This window comes from Electrophorus electricus, chromosome 1, assembly GCF_041902795.1.
Source record: "Electrophorus electricus isolate QZ-2024a chromosome 1, ASM4190279v1, whole genome shotgun sequence".
Lineage (NCBI taxonomy): Eukaryota > Metazoa > Chordata > Actinopteri > Gymnotiformes > Gymnotidae > Electrophorus > Electrophorus electricus.
The window spans coordinates 13,178,721-13,201,340 of NC_137497.1; the positions used below are offsets into that span (position 1 = coordinate 13,178,721).

The following is a 22,620-nucleotide window of genomic DNA, read 5'->3' on the forward strand; positions in this document are numbered from 1 at the left end:
TTAAAGAGTTAATTAAAACACTACTGAATTAATTAATCTACTGAATGTCTTCAGAAGCTTCACTTCTGTTACATCACTGATGTGTTACTGAGGGTCTTGTGAGCGTTTATTTAATGTTAAAAGCATCACTTAAAAGAAAGTGTCACTTTATTCTTTGGAACTGAGATTGGAACACAGGACCTACCTCACAGATCACATTAGAACACAGGTCCTACCTCACAGATCACATTAGAACACAGGTCCTACCTCACAGATCACATTGGAACACAGGTCCTACCTCACAGATCACATTGGAACACAGGTCCTACCTCACAGATCACATTGGAACACAGGTCCTACCTCACAGATCACATTGGAACACAGGTCCTACCTCACAGATCACAGGTTGTCCCCCCCCTCCTTGTCCAGTCTGGGTTGTAGATCTCCTCAGTCAGGTGATGGTTACCAGTGTGTGTGGTGGAACCTCAGCTGGTGTTAAACTACTGACCATTTGGTGTTATTGATGACCAATATATATTATCAATAAAATAATGTATAATACAATGTCTGTTAATCTTGAAATCTAAGGCTGTCAGTCCTTGAATTGACTAAGATTTACCACTGGAAGTTTCATGCCCAATCTAGCAGGAATAAACAATCTGTTTATCTCTTTTCCTGTAACTCCTGTAATGAGTCTTTTATGAATGAATCTAAAAGAGATTAGCATGTGTTCTGTTGTCTTCCTCTTTTATCAGAACTGGCCCCTGCTTGCCAGAGAAAGCTCAAATCCAAACTGAGGGACAGATGTCAGAAGATTCATGAAGGAATCTCACAGCAGGGAACCACAGCACTTCTGAATGAGATCTACACAGAGCTCTACATCACAGAGGGAGGGAGTGGAGAGGTCAATAATGAGCATGAGGTGAGACAGATTGAGGCAGCGTCCAGGAGACGAGTAACACAGGAGATACCCATCAAATGCAGTGACATCTTTAGACCCTTACCAGGACAAGACAAAGCCATCAGAACTGTGCTGACTAAAGGAGTGGCTGGAATTGGCAAAACGGTCTCTGTGCAGAAGTTCATACTGGACTGGTCTGAAGGAAACGTAAATCAGGATGTTCTCTTAATATTCCCACTTCCTTTTAGGGAGCTGAATTTGCTGAAGGAGAAAAAGTTCAGTCTGGTGGAACTTCTTCATCGCTTTTTCCCAGAAATATGTGAATTAAAACCTAAACATTATACAAACAACAAAATTCTGTTCATCTTTGATGGTCTGGATGAGTGTCGACTTCCTCTAGATTTCCAGAACAATGAGAGATTGTGGGATGTAACAGAGTCAACCTCAGTGGATGTGCTGCTGACAAACCTCATCAAGGGGAATCTGCTTCCCTCTGCTCTCCTCTGGATAACCTCTCGACCAGCAGCAGCCAATCAGATCCCTCCTGAGTGTGTTGACCAGGTAACAGAGGTAAGAGGGTTCAGTGAACCACAGAAAGACGAGTATTTCAGGAAGAGAATCAGTGATCAGGGCCTGGCCAATAGAATCATCACACACATGAAGTCGTCAAAAAGCCTCCACATCATGTGCCACATTCCAGTCTTCTGTTGGATTGCAGCCACTGTTTTAGAGAGAATGTTGGGTGAAGCAGAGAGTGGTGAGATCCCCAAGACTCTGACTCAGATGTTCACACACTTCCTGATCTTTCAACTCAGACACAAAGACCAAAAGTATGGACAAAGTATGAAAGGACAAAAAAGGACTCACCCACATTACATGAGAAAACATGTTTTGGCACTGGGAAAACTGGCTTTCCAACAGCTAGAAAAAGGCAACCTGATCTTCTATGAGGAAGACCTGAGAAACAGTGGCATTGGTGTCAGAGAAATATCAGTGTATTCAGGAATGTGCACTCAGATCTTCAGACAGGAGTTTGAGCTACAGCTGGGGAAGGTGTTTAGCTTTGTACATCTGAGTGTTCAGGAGTTTCTGGCTACTGTATATGTGTTTATTTCCTTAATCTCCACCAACACCAATGTGCTGCAACAGCAACACCCTGAAATGGTCAAAACCCCAATGTCTGTCTTCCTCAACAGTGCAGTGGACAAGGCCTTACAGAGTCAAAATGGACACCTGGACCTTTTCCTTCGCTTCCTTCTGGGTCTCTCACTGGAGTCCAATCAGACTCTCTTACGAGACCTACTGACACAGACAGGAAACAGCTCTCACAGCAAAGAGGATACAGTCAAGTACATCAAGGAGAAGATCAGTGACAGTCCCTCTACAGAGAAATCCATCAATCTGTTCCACTGTCTGAATGAACTGAATGATCATTCTCTAGTGCAGGAAGTCCAAACATACCTGAGCAGAGGAAGTAACAGTGGTCTCCATGGAGCCAGACTGTCTCCTGCTCAGTGGTCAGCTCTGGTGTTTGTGTTGCTGAACTCAGAAGAGGAGCTGGATGAGTTTGACCTGAGGAAATATGACCCATCAGAGGAATGTCTACTGAGACTGCTGCCAGTGGTCAAAGCATCCAGAAAAGCCATGTGAGTATTTTCATTTAGAGATGAACAGTGGGTGTAGCAGGCAGTGGATGTGCTTGACTCAGAAGGTCTTCTATGAAAAATGAAAAGGAGAGAGAGAGAGAGAGAGAGAGAGAGAGAGAGAGAGAGAGAGAGAGAGAGAGAGAGAGAACATTAGAGAGAGAGCAGGATAGAGAGATCCTACATTAAAGCACATGTAGGTGATTGAAGGCTCCAACACCAGGTGCTTAAGTTAAACCATAAAGTTGTGGAACATTGGAATGTAGTAACACTGTCCAGTGATTAATTATTTTAAATGTATTAATGAAGGTTAAATGATATTTGGTGTCATGGGTAGTTGTGTGTCTGTGTGTTGAGAATGGTCCTACATTTAAAACAGTGGCCAACAGTGTTTATAGTTCACACTCTTAGTGAAACAGACAGAAAATGTGCTGCAGTGTAACATACAGAAGTGTTCAAGTACGAACTATCAGTGTGTACACGCGCACGCACACACACACACACACACACACACACACACACACACACACACACACACACACACACACACACACACACACACACACACACACCAACCACACCACACCACCCAGTGTAACATACAAAAGGGTTCAAATATGAACTATCAGTTCAGCTTTCTGATTAACATTACAGTTCAACCACTACTGACCAATACAGAGAAAAGTGCACAAGGATGAGCATGACCAATGTATACACATGCGCGCACACACACACACACATATATATTTCACACTGATGGCAGTTTTTAAATTTTATCACAGGTTTTCTTTAGAGCCGATGATGGTTATTGGGCACATTATAAAGGTGTAGGTGTTAATATGACTTCATCTGAAACATCTTCATTGTTTAAATATTTTACCAAGGCAATTTGTCATAATCTAGTTGTAAATAAGTTTAAGTCAAAATAAACTAACATCATTAACAGCAACTGATTCCAGTGCTACACCTTCAGCTCTGTGTGATTGAGGTACTTGACATTTAATTAGAAGGTTGCTGGTTCAAGCCCCACCACTGCCGAGTTGCCACTGTTGGGCCCCTGAGCAAGACCCTTAACCCTCAATTGCTCAAGTTGTCATAATTGTAAGATGCTTTGGATAAAAGCGTCAGCTAAATGCCATAAATGTAAAATGATGAGTGTAGCATGCAGTGACGTTCACAGCTCTGTGCTATCAGTGTAACATGCAGTAACGTTCACAGCTCTGTGTGATCAGTGTAACATGCAGTGACGTTCACAGCTCTGTGTGATCAGTGTAACATGCAGTAACGTTCACAGCTCTGTGTGATCAGTGTAACATGCAGTGAGTCTCCCAGAAGCTAATGCTGTTACTACTGTCACTCACCTAAAACTGTAGCAGGTTACTGCTGTTGCTCACATACAGTGGGACCAATATCTCAGACCACTAGTGAAAATGATTGTTTTGCATTTCTCTCAAGTTTAATACAATGCTTTTCTTTACAAATCATATCATCAGCATAATTTGAGTGAACAGTTGAAAGTTTTTTCTTGAATTTCAGAGAGTATTAGTATTTGGTTCTACTCAAATGCATGTAATCACAGTTGTGAAACTGACCGTATCAGTTCTTTTGTACAAAACGTCAGATGTCCTTGAGTCCTCACACAAGCAGTGCAGGAGAAATGACTCAGTTCTGATCCAACTGAAACATGTGAACCATCCTCTTCTCCCCAGTATTTTAGTGCACACATACAGTCCATGAAGGACAAACTCCAGGGACACATTTCATGTCAACAGCAGACATGAGATAGTTGCCTCACACACACTTAACTGACTGATGGGGTTTGAGTCACACACACCTGACTGACTGATGGGGTCTGCCTCACACACACCTGACTGAGTGATGGGGTCTGCCTCACACACACCTGACTGATTGATGGGCTCCTTGACTCCAGCTATTAAGCCTCCAGGATTCTCAGTGCACCACACACTGAGAAAAGCAAAGGCAGAGGAGAATGTTTCATGATCAATGACTCATAGTGTGGGCACAGGAATGTAAACACTAGTAAAAGATTCTGGTCTCTGCATTCTGTCCATTCCTCCATAATCACTACTGCAGTGTTCATCCCACCATCATTACTACTGCAGTGTTCATTATTCCATAGTCACTACTGCAGTGTTTATTTCTCCATAATAAATACTACAGTGATTATTCCACAATAATAAATACAGTGGTGTTTATCCCTCCATAATCACTACTGCATTGTTCATTCCAACATAATCAATACTGCAGTGTTTATTCCTCCATAATCACTACTGCAGTGTTCATTCCTCCATAATCACTACTGCAGTGTTTATTCCTCCATAATCACTACTCTGCATGTCTTCCAACAATATTTTCTGTTTGTATATTAGTGCGTTTGTATTTGTGAAACATTGAATGAGATCTGTGTTGTTCTGTTTCCTCTTATGGTGTTAGGGGTGGGATATTTTGATATTTGGACTCTGATTATGGTAACTGCCATTCACTGACTTATGAGCCAACCATCCATTATTTGGTCACCTGTCTTAGGTTGCTAATGAATGTTATTTGTCATATCTTTGTCCATTTTGTCTTTGATGAAGACACGGTAGTGTTGAAATGTTGCTGTGTTTGTCAAATTAAAAGGCTGAAAATCCATCAGTGTGTTCCAGACCTTTCTAGCTCTTCTTTAAATTTTTATTAGCAGTTCAGATCTTTTAATTCATCATCCTCTGACTGAACTACATTATTTACTGTATTTACTCTTTTACAGACTATCTGGCTGTGGTCTCACGGAAGAGTCTTGCAAATCTCTCACATCAGTTCTACAAACAGAAAACTCACTGAGAGAGCTGGAGATGAATAATAATGACCTGCAGAATTCAGGAGTGGAGCAGCTCTGTGCTGGACTGAAGAGTTCACACTGTAAACTGGAGATTCTCAGGTGAGTTTCTGTGACTATTTTTGAATGTAAATAAAGAGGCATTTTAGAAAGGTCAGTGTCAACTCCCTTATAGTACAGTATTAAACAAACATTGCCAGACAAGGCAATGCAAGGAAATTTACACTTTTATATTATATTATAAAGTTCTCTTCTTTAAATATTTCTAAATATAGTTTTCTGTTGAAACCTCACTGCATTTCATTAAATGACCACACTGTGGAGACAGAGTTACATTTGTGATGCATGAACAGCTATTCAAGTCTAGAAGAGAAATATAACATTGTAAAGAGGAGACACAGATGAGTCCTTGTCCACATGTACAGGTGTATTTATTACAATGCTGCTTCAACTAGGCGCTTTGGCATTTTGTCCACAAGCTGCATTTTTGGTCACCTGAGCACAGAAATGTAGCAAAATGTCTTACAGGATGAATATATTCAGAAACTCCCAACAATAGTGTTGTAAAATGAAGTGTTCTAATGTAAGATTTTCACTGAGTGATTTTATCTAGTTTATGTATGGAAACACTGTAAACATCAGTCATTCTAATCTCTCTGCAAATACAAGCCCTTAAAATCTTAATTAAAACATTTAAAGCTGAACTATTGAGGTTCTAGACACATTACAGGACACTTTTACAAGCACACATGATTCCCTTGTGTTTTTGGGTGGGATATTGTCTAAATGTGTGTGTGTGTGTGTGTGTGTGTGTGTGTGTGTGTGTGGTACCTAGCATGTGTGGTGTTTTGTAATTACATCAGAACTTCAGACATTTCTGACATTTCTGCATCCATAATTCATTATTTGATACTACAGAATGTAGATACATCAATAATTATCACCACTTGTAAAATTATAACCACAGGGAGACTTATAACTACTTGTAGTATTAGAACTAAACATAGAATTATAACCACTTGTAGAATTATAACTAAACATAGAATTATAACCACACACACAATTTTTTGAATCTTGAAATACAACCTTTATCAAGGGTATGAATCAAAGAATGGAAGATACTTGTAAGTGATATATTAAGTGCTGGACAGAAATGAACCTTTCTCAGATAATAATATTTATGTTTATGTATCCAATATAACTCCTGTATATACACAGTAAACCAGACCTCACTGTTTAGTTCAGGGCCAATATAATTACTGTTTATACACAATAAACCAGACCTCACACTGTTTAGTTCAGGGCCAATATAACTACTGTTTGAAATCTTATTTATTACACAGATTTAATTACATCATTTACTGTTTATAATGTTTCACCTCGATTGAAACGTGTGTGTGTGTGTGAGGGAGAGACAGAACTATTATTTGTGTGTGTGTGTGTGTGTGTGTGTGTGTGTGTGTGTGTGTGTGTGTGTGTGTGTGTGAGAGCGAGAGAACTATTATTTGTATGTGTGTGTGAGAGAGAGAGAGAAACACAATTATTATCTGTGTGTGTGTGTGTGTGTGTGTGTGTGTGTGTGTGTGTGTGTATGAGAGAGAAATGGAGAGAGAGACAGAGAGAGACAGATCTATTATTTGTAAGTGTGAGACAGAACTATTATCTGTGAGTTTGTGTGTGTGAAATGGAGAGAGAGAGAGACAGACAGATCTATTTGTGTGTGTGAGAGAGACAGAACTATTATCTGTGTGTGACCCCCACTGATGGAATGTGCTCCTCACTGGACCCCTTGCTGTGCTCCTTGTCTTTCTGCTTCCTCCATACAGGAGAACAAACACTGACCACAGAAAATACTTAAAACCACAAGATGTCTGGAGGGCTCAGAAGTTCAGAAACAATAGTGAAGGTGTTTTGCAGGGAAAAGATATAAAATACAAATAGTGGGAGAGTCAAGGCACTCTTCTGTTAAAAAAAAAAAAAGGAAAAAATGTGTAAAACTCATATTTAATGCCTTGTTCATAGCAACACTCTAATAGAATGGTTATGCTACAGTTTTAATATGGTGCACATTAATATGTGTCCAAGCTACATCCCACACAATATAGTAACATGGCCGTCTTTAGGGTTCACAAATTATGAAGAAAATCATCAGTTTTATCTTACAGTGTTTGGAGTGTTGGAGGCAGCCATCTTCAGTTGCTGGTTATTTCAGCTGCAGATGATTAGAGAGAGATACCAACCTTTATACATCTCTGTTATGTGCCAGTGTAGGGGGAGAGACCACAACAGACACTTTATTCTGAGCACAAACCACTATTACTAAAAAGTAATAGAGATCTACAAACATGCCATCTGTCTCTATGGGGAGTATAAGCCACAATAAAAACCAAACCCAACACATGCTCCACCCCAAACCTGTCTTCACTAAACATAAACCAGAAGAGGGAAAAGAAAATACAGTAGTAGATGTAAAGTTCAAATCCACTCAGTGAATGTACAGTAATCTTCTACACCCACGATATTTTATGTTGATACACACAGCCACACAATAGACTACACTACCCAACACTGGCACAAATGACCTCGGGGAGTTGTACTAGCACAGAGCCAACTCTGGAAACTGAAGGTACAAATCTGTGTTCTATTGCCTGTGTTCAGTCTGTCTATTAAATCCAATCAGGCTGCAGTTATGGAGTGTTTGTAGTTTCACTGTAACTGTAGTGTGGTAGCAGCAGGGTGTGTCTGGGTGTGTGTAGGGCACCAGAATGGTCAGAAACAGTATAACACCATTATATGTAGTGAAGATAATGTTCCTAATATTTTTCTCAACTAAACCTGGGAGCACACGAAACAGCAGAAAACAGTTTGGTCTAGAAATACAGTAATAACCTTGTGATTGTTGCCCTTGTGTTTTTAGGAAGTCTATGTTGACATATTAAAAAAGGTACAATAAAAACACTCCACAATTTTTTTTAAATTGTACCATTTGAAAAAAAAAAAGGTAGTAATAACATGAATATCCAAGAAGCACTTGTATCCAGCAGTAACAGAAATATGAGTGACAAGTTTCTCAATTTGAGTGACAGTAATTTTATCCAATCACATATGTGGTAAGACGGCCGGGGCAGCAGAATATTTAATGACGTCATTACAGTGGCCAATAGCATCAGAGGAGCTGTTTTAACTTACTGAGGTGAAGAGAACTGTAGTGGATCATGAAAATGACAGAAAATCTCAAACTGGAATTGGAGGATATTTGCTGCTATGGTGATTTCCAAGAGAAAAGGAAAATACCAGAAAGGGACAGACAAAAAGTAAAAGTAGATGGACTAAGACAGACAGACAAAGCCTGTGTGAGTTTTTCACTGAATCTCTGATCGTCATTCATGGCTAACAGCTAACTAGGTAATGCTAGCAAAGAAAGTCTAGCTATGTTGATTTGTTTAGTTGTTTACTGTTCAGCACAGATATCTAACCAGCTAACAGTCTCAACAATTTGACCAAACCGTCAATAAGCAAGATTGGACTTCTTGTCTTTGCAACAATCAAGTTACAGTCTTTAGGAGAAATGCGGTTGGATCTTCACGTAGTTGAGAGCAGGAGGGAGGAGGGTGCGGGTGTGACGGGAGATTTGACGGGGATGTGATTTATAACATCTGGTGTTCATGAAGTACAGCTGTGTATTAATCAGTCATGTCCCCTACATCAGTTTAAACACATTTAAACCTTGTAGCTAGGTTACAGGTGGTTACTAGGTTACAGGTGGTCACTAGGTTACAACCGCGGTCACGCTATCCGCGCTTTAGGCGTTCACGGTCAAGTCATCCGCGCTTTAAATTCAATGCGCCTATATGCGTGATTATACGGTATTTTGCTGCTCACAGCAATCTAACTCTTCCTAAGCAAAGAAACAGACTTGCGTATTTGTACAAAATACAGTTTACTTGATTGAACTAGTTTAATTGCATAATTAGATTAAACACAATTGGTAATATATTTACACAGCTTAATAAGCATTGTGGAAAATGCTTTTTCTACATAATGTTTCTCAGAAGGTTATTATAGATCTTGACTGCCAGCTGAAACAGGGGTCATCGCTAGTGAAATGTGGCAAATGTGCAGGGCAGGAGAACTCCAGGGCTGAAATATTCCACTGCCAATTGAATGGTGGCCCTTGGCCATCACCAGATCATTAATAAATCTGTATTGAAGTTTTACATATTTTTCTGAATTTTAACAAAATGCAAAAACCGTTCCACTACCACATGTGAGTAGAAGCCCTTGACTATTAGCAGAGTAAGTTTGGACACATTTCACTATACAATGTCTTCATAAATGCATATTAAAGTCAAACTACCTTTAGGTGAAATAATGCACTCATTTTGTATAGACTGAATTTGCAGAGTATCAACAGAGTAAGTTTGAACAGATTTCACTCGACCATTTTTCATAAACTCCTATTAAAATAATAATACCTTTAGGTGAATTCATGTACTAATTTCATTCAGGTTGATTTTGGATATCTATTTCTCAAAAATGACCCATAAAGCCAAGACAGTTCCATGACCACATAAGAGAACATTTATATTTACTTTTACAGCATTTGGCAGATGCTCTTATCCAGAGCAACTTACATTGTAATATTTGGTGTATCTACTGTAGACTATATTGTATTGTCAGTTGTATCTGCTGTAGAGTATATTGTAATGTCTGTTCTATCTACTGTAGGGTATATTGTGATATCTGTTGTATCTGCTGTAGGGTATATTTTAATGTCTGTTGTATCTACTGTAGGGTATATTGTGATATCTGTTGTATCTACTGTAGGGTACATTGTAATATTTGTTGTATCTACTATAGACTATATTGTCTGTTGTATCTACTGTAGGGTATATTGTAATGTCTGTTGTATCTACTTGCAGTCTAGCTATCTGTAATCTTGAGGAAAACACTTGTGAAAGTCTGGCATCAGCTTTGCAACTTCCAAAAAGTATGCATCGCTTAGAATTCTTAGACTTTATCTCTGAGTCACAGGTCCAGAAATGTGACAGTGTTTTTATTCCTGTTATCACAGCCAGATGTAGAATTCTGCCAAGATTTTACTGGCATCATCTCATACAGTCTGACATGTAACAGTCTTATAAGACCACTGAAATCACACAGTGTAAGTCCAGCTTTAGGGTTCTTCTGATGTAGGTTAATAGTGCACTAGAGTTCTGAAGGGCTGAATAAAAATAAGAGCAAAAATAAACACAGACAGCAGCGATCTGGAGAAGAGTGAACAAAACCATCTGCCATGGAGGATGCCAGAGAGAGATGAGAGTGGAGGAACCTCCAACTACAGTTACCAGCCTCTCTAGCTGCCCCATGCAGGCTGTTCTGGAAGTGCGTCTCACTCTCTGTCTCTCTCTACCTGTTTCCGTCCTTTCTGCAGACTGTCTGGTTGTTTGGTCACAGAGGAAGGCTGTTCTTCTCTGGCTTCAGCTCTGAGGTCAAACCCCTCCCACCTGAAAGAACTGGACCTGACGTACAACCACCCAGGAGAGTCAGGAGTGAAGCTGCTCTCTGCTAGACTGGAGGATCCCCACTCCAGACTGGACACTCTCAGGTATGGAACATTAGTGTGTGCATGTGTATGGGGGTTTGTTTGTGTGTGCTTACGTGTGTATGTGTTTCTGTGTTGGTGTCTGTGTGTGTTTATGAAAGAGTGAGAATGAGAAAATACTGAAAACTGAGTCTTCCATTCCTGAGTAGTGACATTCCCATATCATACTGTGGTGGCTGGTGAGTTCACTCTCCATCATTCTCCTGTAGGAACTGCTGAGTTTTAGTTGACATGCTACATTTCCTCAGCCTTCTCAGGAAGTACAGATGCTGTTCTGTCAGGAGTTTATAAACTCTGTTCCATTTTTTGAGGTTAGTTGTAATTCATTTAAGAACCACAGGGTGTCAGTAGCAGCGAGTCGGTTTATGTGTGTAGCGATCGTAGAGTGAGAGAATACAACTCCAAGAGTTCTAGTTATTGTAGTTATTATAGTTATTGTAGTTATTATAGCCGTGCTAATGCAGTTGTCTGCGTACATCTCATACCTTTTGAAAACATTGTGGTTGTGTGTAGTTTATTGTATTGTTATTTGTAATCACAGATCATTATTTGGTGGATAATGTTATTCTCTGTGAAGTTTGCTGCATTGTGTTTTGTGTATATCGGTACTTGTTGTGGCTGGCTTGTTGTTGATTTGTCTTTCATGTGATTCAGTTTCACGTTTCCTCCTGTTGTCAATAAAACTGTGAACAAGAGCTGAACATTTTCAGAGTTCTGATGTCAGGAGAGTGTTAACCTGCAGGTCATGCTGTGTATCGTACATAAACAGAGGACACAGCAGATACTGTTGGGATTTCTTTATGATGTGGTGTTTGTTGTAGGTCCAGGTGAGGTCCTCACTGATGTGGGGTGTGTTGTAGGTCCAGGTGAGGTCCTCACTGATGTGGGGTGTGGTAGGTCCAGGTGAGGTCCTCACTGATGTGGGGTGTGTTGTAGGACCAGGTGAGGTCCTCACTGATGTGAACTCCAGGAAGGTGAAGGAGTTCACCTCCATCTCGCCTGTCTGTAGTGGTGTGTGCTGTTGCTTCTCCTTCCTCCTTGGGTCAACAATCATCTTCTTGGTCTTGTCTGCATTCATGGAGAGATTGTTGTCATGACACCATGTCACCATGTCTGTCACCTCCCTCCTGTATGCTGTCTCATCCAGTGATCAGTCAAACCAGTTTGATGATGCTGGTGTTATACTGGGCGGCCACACAGTCCTGGGGGGTCCCAGAGTTATCAGTCCTTGTGCTGGATGTACATTGCCAGTTCTGACTGACTGATTCTGTCTGTTAGAAAGTTCAGCCCCCATTTACCGAAGGAGGGTGTGAGTCCAGTGGTGAGTGTTTCAGTCAGTTTGGTTGGGGTGACTGTGTTGACTGCTGAACTGTAATCAGTGAACAGCACTGGAGCATAACTGTCCATGTCCTCCAGATGTGTGAGAGATGTGTGGATGTCAGTGCTGACAGTGTCCTCAGTGCACTGGTTCTGGTGGGCTGTAAACTGGTGGGGTCCTCTGGACAATAACGGACATTATAGTAGTAAGAATATAGACAATTAGGAGCAGAATAAGTAGTGAGATGGAGAAAAATAAATAAAGAAATATGGAACAATAAGAAATTAATGTCTAGTGTGGTTTTCTAGAAGTCCTAATCTGGTCCCGACGGTGTGCACATGAACGAAACTCTTCCTGTATGAGATCATCCATGAAGGGCAGCAGGGAAGTAGCTGTGTGGGGTGGAGGTGTGGGGGGCTACAACAGGGGGCATCATGGGGTGGTGGGAGGAGCCATGGCAGCTGAGACAGTAACGTCATGACATCAGGGGTAGGTGAACCTCAGCAGACAGAGAGACTAGATTATTAGACATGTCCAGGTAGAGGGTGTGTAAATTACGAAACTATGATGTGCAAAGATGGACTTTGGCAGATGTAGCTGTGGCAGCACAGCTAAAAGGAACCACAGGCATGATCAACACTCCGCCGCTCTCAGTCAACAAACTAGAGAGACAAAAGAGAGGTGAAGTGACAGCATCATCACATCCCAGTTTACCAGAACTCTCAATGCCCAGAACGATGTGTGTGTCTGAAATGCAGAGAGAGAGCAAGAACTATTATCTGTGTGTGAGAGAGAGAGAGAGAGAACTATTATCTGTGTGAGAGAGAGAGAGAGAGAGAGAGAGAGAGAGAGAGAGAGAGAGAGAGAGACAGAACTATTATCTGTATGAGACAGAGAGAGAGAAATAATAACAGAGAGAGAGAGACAGAAATATTATCTGTGTGTGAGAGAGAGAGAGAGACATAACTATTATCTGTGTGTGAGAGAGAGACAGAACTATTATCTAAGAGAGAAAGAGAGAGAGACAACTATTATCTGTGTGTGTGAGAGAGAGAGAGAAATAATAACTGTGTGAGAGAGAGAGAGAGAAACAGAACTATTATCTGTGTGAGAGAGAGACAGAACTATTATCTGTGAGTGAGACAGAGAGAGAGAAACAGAACTGTTATCTGTGTGTGTGAGAGAGAGAGAGAGCGACAGAACTATTATCTGTGTGTGTGTGTGAGAGAGAGAGAGAGACAGAACTATTATCTGTGTGTGCAACAGAGAGAGAGAGAGAGACAGAACTAATATCTGTGTGAGACAGAGAAAGAGAGCGACAAAACTATTATCTGTGTGTGAAACAGTGAGAGAGAGAGAGACAGAACTATTATCTGTATGTGAGACAGAGAGAGAGAGAGCGACAGAACTATTATCTGTTTGTGACAGAGAGAGAAAGAGAGAGAGAGAGAACTAATAACTGTGTGTGAGAGAGAGAGAGACAGAACTATTATCTGTGTGTGAGACAGAGAGAGAGACAGAGAGAGAGACAGAACTATTATCTGTGTGTGAGACAGAGAGAGAGACAGAACTATTATCTGTGTGTGAGAGAGAGAGAGACAGAACTAATATCTTTGTGTGTGAGAGAGAGAGAGAGAGAGACAGAACTATTATCTGTGTGTGAGACAGAGAGAGAAATAATAACTGTGTGTGAGAGAGAGAACTATTATCTGTGTGAGAGAGAGACAGAACTATTATCTGTGTGTGAGACAGAGAGACAGAACTATTATCTGTGTGTAATACAGAGAGAGAGACAGAACTATTATCTTTGTGTCTGTGTGAGAGAGAGAGAGAGACAGACAGATCTATTATCTGTGTGAGACAGAGAGAGAGAGACAGAACTATTATCTGTGTGAGACAGAGAGAGAGAGAACTATTATCTGTGTGTGAGAGAGAAATGGAGAGAGAGAGAGAGACAGAACTATTATCTGTGTGTGAGAGAACGAGAGAGAGAGAGACAGAGAGAGAGACAGAACTATTATCTGTGTGTGAGAGAGACAGAGAGACAGACAGAACGATTACCTGTGTGTGAGAGAGAGACAACTATTATCTGTGTAAGAGAGAGAGAGAGAACTAATAACTGTGTGAGAGAGAGAGAGAGAGAACTAATAACTGTGTGAGAGAGAGAGACAGAACTATTATCTGTGTGTGAGACAAAGAGAGAGACAGAACTATTATCTGTGTGTGAGACAGAGAGAGAGAGCGACAGAACTATTATCTGTGTGTGTGAGAGAGAGAGAGAGAGACAGAACTATTATCTGAGAGAGAGAGTGACAGAACTATTATCTGTGTGTGTGTGTGAGAGAGAGAGAGAACTATTATCCGTGTGAGAGAGAAAGAGAGACAGAACTATTATCTGTGTGTGTGTCAGAGAGAGAAAGAGAAATATTATCTGTGAGACAGAGAGAGAGAGACAGAACTATTATCTGTGTGTGTGAGAGAGAGAGCGACAGAACTATTATCTGTGTGAGAGAGAGAGAGACAGAGACAGAACTATTATCTGTGTGTGAGACAGAGAGAGAGCGACAGAACTATTATCCGTGAGAGAGAGAGAGCGACAGAACTATTATCCGCGAGAGAGAGAGAGAGAGAGACAGAACTATTATCTGTGTGAGTCCGAGAGAGAGAGAGAGAGACAGAACTATTATCTGTGTGAGTCCGAGAGAGAGAGAGAGAGAGAGAGAGAGAGAGAGAGAGACAGAACTATTATCTGTGTGTGAGAAAGAGAGAGAGAGAGCGACAGAACTATTATCCGTGAGAGAGAGAGAGAGAGAGAGAGCGACAGAACTATTATCTGTGTGTGAGACAGAGAGAGAGCGACAGAACTATTATCCGTGAGAGAGAGAGAGAGCGACAGAACTATTATTCGTGAGAGAGAGAGAGAGAGAGAGAGAGACAGAACTATTATCTGTGTGAGTCCGAGAGAGAGAGAGAGAGACAGAACTATTATCTGTGTGTGAGAAAGAGAGAGAGAGAGCGACAGAACTATTATCCGTGAGAGAGAGAGAGAGAGCGACAGAACTATTATCCGTGAGAGAGAGAGAGAGACAGAACTATTATCTGTGTGAGTCCGAGAGAGAGAGAGACAGAACTATTATCTGTGTGAGTCCGAGAGAGCGAGAGAGACAGAACTATTATCTGTGTGTGAGAGAGAGAGAGAGAGAGAGACAGAACTATTATCTGAGAGAGAGAGAGAGACAGAACTGTTGTGTGAGAGAGGGAGAGAGAGAGAGAGACAGAACTATTATGTGTGAGAGACAGAAATAGAGAGAGAGAGACAGAAGTATTATCTGTGTGAGACAGAGAGAGAGAGAGACTGAAATATTATCTCTGTGTGTGAGAGAGAGAGCGACAGAACTATTATCTCTGTGTGAGACAGAGAGAGAGCGACAGAACTATTATCTGTGTGAGACAGAGAGAGAGAGCGACAGAACTATTATCTGTTTGTGTGTGTGTGTGTGTGTGTGTGAGAGAGAGAGAGAGACAGACAGAACTATTATCTGTGTGTGTGTGTGTGTGTGTGAGAGAGAGAGAGAGAGAGAGAGAGAGAGAGAGAGAGAGAGACAGAACTATTATCCGTGTGAGAGAGAGAGAGAGAGACAGAACTATTATCTGTGTGAGAGAGAAAGAGAGAGAGAGACAGAGAGAGAGACAGAACTATTATCTGTGTGAGAGAAAGAGAGAGAGACAGAGAGACAGACAGAACGATTACCTGTGTGTGAGAGAGAGAGAGAGACAACTATTATCTGTGTAAGAGAGAGAGAGAGAGAGAGAGAACTAATAACTGTGTGTGAGAGAGAGAGAGAGAAACAGAACTATTATCTGTGTGTGTGACAGAGAGAGAGAGAAACAGAACTATTATCTGTGTGTGTGACAGAGAGAGAGAGCGACAGAACTATTATCTGTATGAGACAGAGAGAGACAGAACTATTATCTGTGTGTGTGTGTGAGAGAGAGAGAGAGACAGAGAGAGAGACAGAACTATTATCTGTGTGTGAGAGAAAGAGAGAGAGACAGAGACACAGAACTATTATCTGTGTGTGTGTGAGAAAGAGAGAGAGACAGAACTATTATCCGTGTGAGAGAGAGAGAGAGACAGATCTATTATCTGTGTGTGTGTGTGTGAGAGAGAGAGAGAGAGAGAGAGACAGAACTATTTTCTGTGTGTGAGAAAGAGAGAGAGAGACAGAACTATTTTCTGTGTGTGAGACAGAGAGAGAGAGCGACAGAACTATTATCTGTATGAGACAGAGAGACAGAACTATTATCTGTGTGTGAGACAGAGAGAGAGAGAAACAGAACTATTATCTGTGTGTGAGACAGAGAGAGAGACAGAACTATTATTTGTGAGACAGAGAGAGAGAGACAGAACTATTATCTGTGTGTGTGTGTGAGAGAGAGAGACAGAACTATTATCCGTGTGAGAGAGAGAGAGAGAGAAAGACAGATCTATTATCTGTGTGTGAGAGAGAGAGAGAGAGACAGAACTATTATCTGTGTGAGAGAGAGAGAGAGAGAGAGAGAGAGAGACAACTATTTTCTGTGTGTGAGAAAGAGAGACAGAACTATTTTCTGTGTGAGACAGAGAGAGAGAGCGACAGAACTATTATCTGAGAGAGAGAGAGAGACAGACAGAACTGTTGTGTGAGAGAGGGAGAGAGAGAGAGAGCGACAGAACTATTATCTGTGGGAGAGAGAGAGAGAGAGAGAGACAGAACTATTATCTGTGTGTGTGAGAGAGAGAGAGACAGAACTATTATCCGTGTGAGAGAGAGACAGAACTATTATCCGTGTGAGAGAGAGAGAGACAGAACTATTATCCGTGTGAGAGAGAGAGAGAGAGACAGAACTATTATCCGTGTGAGAGAGAGAGAGACAGAACTATTATCCGTGTGAGAGAGAGAGAGAGAGAGAGAGAACTATTATCTGTGTGTGTGCGTGTGTGTGTGTGTGTGTGTGTGTGTGTGTGTGTGTGTGTGTGTGTGTGTGTGTGTGTGTGTGTGTGTGTGTGTGTGTGTGTGTGTGTGTGTGTGTGTGTGTGTGTATGTGTGTTTCTTTAGGGTGGAGCACGCAGGGGAGATGAGAATCAAACCAGGACTAAGAAAATGTAAGAAGTAAATGTAATGTACACACACACACACTCTCACACACACTCACACACACACTCACACACACAGTATTTGTGATCTCTCCTCTAATGTCTCTTCTTGTGTGCAGATGTGTGTGATCTCACACTGGACCCAAACACAGCACACAGACTTCTCTCTCTGTCTGAGGGGAACAGAAAGGTGACGTGTGTGTGGGAGCAGCAGCAGCAGTCGTATTCTGATCATCCAGAGAGATTTGATTACTGGGAGCAGGTTCTGTGTAGAGAGAGTCTGACTGGATGCTGTTACTGGGAGGCTGAGTGGAATGGGGGATGGGCTGATATATCAGTGACATATAAAGGAATCAGGAGGAAAGGAGGCAGTTATGACTGTGTGTTTGGACGTAATCTAAAGTCCTGGAGTCTGAGCTGCTCTGATAACAGTTACACTGTCTGGCACAATAATAAGGGAACTGCCATCTCTGCCCCCTCCAGCTCCAACAGAGTAGGAGTGTATCTGGACTGGCCCGCCGGCACTCTGTCCTTCTACAGCGTCTCCTCTCACACACACACACTCACACACTTACACACACTCCACTCCACATTCACTGAGCCCCTCTATGCAGGGTTTTGGGTTTGGGATTCTGACTCCTCAGTGTGTGTGTGTGAGCTAGAATAGCCTCCTGTGTCCTGGAGGAACACCTGAATCTGCAGGGAAACACACAACTGGTGAACATCATACACACATGCCTGCTGAGTATAAAACACACACACACTCACACACACTCACACACACTCACACACACTCACACTCACACAAAATACACCCCTATCTCTCACACACACTCCTCTACACACACAACTAGTGGACATCATAATACACACACACCTCTCTCTTTCTCTCTGCCACACACACACACCTCTGTCTCATCCACACACACACTTTGCTCTTTCTCTCACACACACAAACACACTCTACACTTCTCTCTTCACACATGCGCGCACACACACACACACTACACCCTTGTGTGTGTCTCTCTCTCTCACACACACACACACACAAAATACCACAAAATACACCTGTATCTTTCTCACACACATACACACCTCTCTCACACACACTACACTTCCTTCTCACACATTCACGCTACACACCTCTCTGTCATACACTCTATACTTCTCACTCTTTCACACACATAGTACATCTCTCCGTAACACACACATAATACACTTCTTTCACACAAACACATACACAATCCACCGCTCTCTCTCTCTCACACGCACACACACATACTTTGTCTTTCACACACAAACATGCACTCTACACCTATCTCTCACATACACACACACGCCTCTCACACACACACACATAATATACCTGTCTCTCTCTCTCTCTCTCTCTCTCTCTCTCTCTCACACACACACACACACACACACACATACCTCTCTCTCACACACAAACAGTACAAATCTCTGTGACACACACACACACACAAAACACCTCTCTCGCTCACACACACACACACTCTCTCTCACCCCTCTCTCTCTCTCACACACACACACACACACACTACTACAAAATACACCTGTATCTTTCTCTTACACACATACACACACACCTCTCTCACACACACTCTTACACACACTACATTTCTTTCTCACACATACACGCTACACCTCTTTCTCTGTCTCTTACACACACTACACCTGTCTGTCATACACACACACGAGCATACACCTCTCTCACACACATACACTCACAGTACATCTCTGTGACACACACACACACGCACACACACACTACAAGTCTCTTACACAAACGTATGCACACACACACACACACACACACACTACAAGTCTCTTACACAAACGTATGCACACACACACACACACAAAACATCTCTCTCACACACACACAAAATACACCTGTATCTTTCTCTCATACACACACACACACACACACTTCTCACACATACACGCTACACATCTCTCTCTGTCATTCACTCTATACCTCTCACTCTCTTACACACACACACACACACACACACACACACACACACACACACACACACACACAACCACTCACACAGACACTCTAAACCTGTCCCTCTCTCTCTCTCACACACACACACACACACACACACACACACACACACACACACCACCTCTCTCTCTCTCTCTCTCACACACACACACACACACACACACACACACACACACACACAAAATACACCTGTATCTTTCTCTCATACACACACACACACACACACACACACACACTCACACAGACACTCACACAGACACTCTAAACCTGTCCCTCTCTCTCTCACACACATACAATAAATGATGCTCAAATAAAGGACTGAGCTGCAGTTGATTTCTGTACATATGACATAAATACTGTTCTACAAGTTACACATGCTGTGGAATCATAACCTCACTGTGTTAAACTCTGTACAAATCTACACATTAAAGGTGGAAATCTTTGGAAACAAAGGTTTTTCATCCTGTTTTCTGAGTGTTGGAGTGACACACATACAGATGTTGTACACAGTATGAGTGAAATGTATTTTAGAAATGTATTGTAAATATTTGAGATGAAATATTATTCTTATAATATGTTACTAGAGTTTAAGTATAATGTTTATCTAGCCAGAAAAGTCTGTATATTTGATTGAAGTAGGTAAAACAAAAGTAGATTAAGAGAAAAATAACTTACCTGTGATTATTTTTGTGGAGAGACTTCCATGTTGTTTTGGAGGGAAAAGAAACCATAGTGTGTTAAAGGGGACTTTTATGAGAATATGCCTGCCCAAAGACAGGAAGTGACATCACCTAATTTGCTGTTTTTCCATATTTAAGTTTCTAAGGGAAAATTCAAGAGTGATGTTTTGAAGTTGATTGATATTGGAGAATTTATGATTGCTGGACTTTTATTCTTGTAAATGCTAAACTTTCCTTTTTTGAACATTTTTGTATGTTTTTGATGGGATGTGGTTTTTCTTTTGCACTGGAGCACTGGGAGCCAATAAAAACCTTTTCTTTTGTATCCACTTGGAGTGCTTAATGTTACCACCAGATATTATTGCATTACAGTAGTCCAGTCTTGATGTAATAAATGCATGGACCATCTTTTCTGCATCATGTGAGGAGAATGTTTTGATTTAAATTGTGAATGTGCTCATTATACCAAGGTACTAATTTTTTGTCGCTAATGATTTTATTCTTAAGTGGACCAACATCATTAAAGGTGCACAGGAACACCACAAACAAAGCACACGGGGCAGAGCTGGGCAGAGATCTATTAATAATAAAGACAGAAACAAGGGCAATTAAATTCCAAACTTATATCATTCTAAAGGTCTGGAGTACCAAGAGCTGAGCAAAGAGAACAGTGCCCTCACTCAGCTGGTCCGGAAATACAGTTCAGCATTAACACACACTAACACTACACTAACACACACTAAGACTACACATGCTGAGGACCAGAAAATAACAGCGTGGCAGATTACCTAAGAACACTGTCTGATCCAAAACTGAGGTCCACCCTGACCGAGTACAGACTCAGTGACCACCGCCTGGCCATAGAGACCAGCAGACATAAACAGTCCTGTTTACCTGAAGAGCAGAGACTGTGTCAGCAGTACCAGGACTATAAGATCCAGACAAAGCTGCACTTTCTGAATAAATGTACAACATTTAGACAGATTAGAACTAAATTCTTTAAGAAAATTAGCCACGTATTCCCTGAGTTTAAAAACCTCCCTGATGAGGAGAAGCTGCCGTATGTGGTTGGTGAACATAAAGAGTTCAGCACACTGGCAGCGCTGTACGTTCACTCCTGCCACAGTCTGAGGGACAGTTAGTGACCGAGTCAGATACCAGAGACACAGAGACATTATTATTATTATTATTATTATTATTATTATTATTATTATTATTATAGTTATTATTATTATTATTATCGATATTATTATTATTGATATTATTATTATTATTATAGTTATTATTATTATTTTTGATATTATTATTATTGGTATTGGTATTATTATTATTATTGGTATTATTATTATTATTGGTATTATTATTATTATTGGTATTATTATTGGTATTGGTATTGGGTGTGTTGTAGTTCTATTATTATTGTTGTTGTTACTAATATTGTAAGCGGTTATAATATTGTTGTTGTCATCTGCTGTTAGTGTTAATGTCTTTATCAAAGCTTTGGCAAGAGAGAGGGAGATGCACACGGGGACCCAGACTCCTGATGGAGGGAGGGAGGGAGAGAGAGAGAGAGAGAGAGAGATGGAAGGAGGGCCACACTGTGACACAGACTCTGAATGGAGGGAGAGAGTCTCCATCTGGAGTCCTGGTCCCCTCCCTCTCTCTCCCTACATCCGTAGTCCCGTACGGCTCTCTCTCTCTCTCTCTCTCTCTCTCTCTCTCTCTCTCTCTCTCTCTCTCTCTACATCTGGACTTTGGGTCCCCAAGCAGCTCACCCTCTTTCTCCTTCTCCCTCTATTTCTTTCTCTCTCTCTCTCTCTCTCTCTCTCTCTCTCTCTCTCTTTCCATTTGGAGTCTAGGTCGCCTCTCTCTCTCTCTCTCTCTCTCTCTCTCTCTCTCTCTCTCTCTCTTTCCATCTGGAGTCTGGGTCGCCTCTCTCTCGCTCTCTCTCTCTCTCTCTCTCTCTCTCTCTCTCTCTCTCTCTCTCTCTCCAGCCTCTTCTTCTACCTGAGGAGAACCATCTAAGTAAATATTTTCCATCTCTTGGTGTGATCTATATTCACTGGTATACAGCCTAGTTTAGAACTGTGCTGCTCTTCTACGAATCTCCACAGGATCTGAGAGTACAGTACCAGACTTCAAGGCATGTATCCATCTGCTCTGACCATGTTTATGCTCTAAACCAAAGAAAAACTTGGACAGAGAGTACATCTGTGTCACGTTCTGAAAAGGAGAACACACCAGAGCCCCCTGTGCCTGTACCCCAAGCAGGTCGGCTAGTTTTTTTTTTTTTTCTTTTTTACTTTAAGAGCCTCAATATCCTCCATTACAAATTGTGGAACCCAGCTGTTGGGAAGGGGCAGAGCCACGCCCCCAGACATGAAACAGCCACGCCCCCAGACATGACACAGCCACGCCCCCTGACATGACACAGCTACGCCCCCTGACATGACACAGCCACGCCCCATGACATGACACAGCCACAC

General features: G+C 41.5%; 2 protein-coding genes across 2 annotated transcripts in view; both read left to right on the forward strand.

The window, feature by feature from the left end:
- Positions 1-20,459, forward strand: part of LOC145657100 (NLR family CARD domain-containing protein 3-like) — a 28,948-nt gene extending 8,489 nt beyond the window's left edge. The window contains exons 5-9 of the mRNA XM_081711683.1: positions 735-2,526; positions 5,294-5,464; positions 10,797-10,970; positions 17,385-17,431; positions 17,542-20,459. Of these exons, the coding sequence (XP_081567809.1) occupies positions 735-2,526; positions 5,294-5,464; positions 10,797-10,970; positions 17,385-17,431; positions 17,542-18,089 (2,732 nt within the window). The 3' untranslated portion in view covers positions 18,090-20,459. The remainder of the gene's footprint in view (positions 1-734; positions 2,527-5,293; positions 5,465-10,796; positions 10,971-17,384; positions 17,432-17,541) is intronic.
- Positions 1-22,620, forward strand: part of LOC145657102 (STING ER exit protein-like) — a 220,255-nt gene that overhangs the window by 174,919 nt on the left and 22,716 nt on the right. The gene's annotated exons all lie outside the window — the stretch shown is intronic.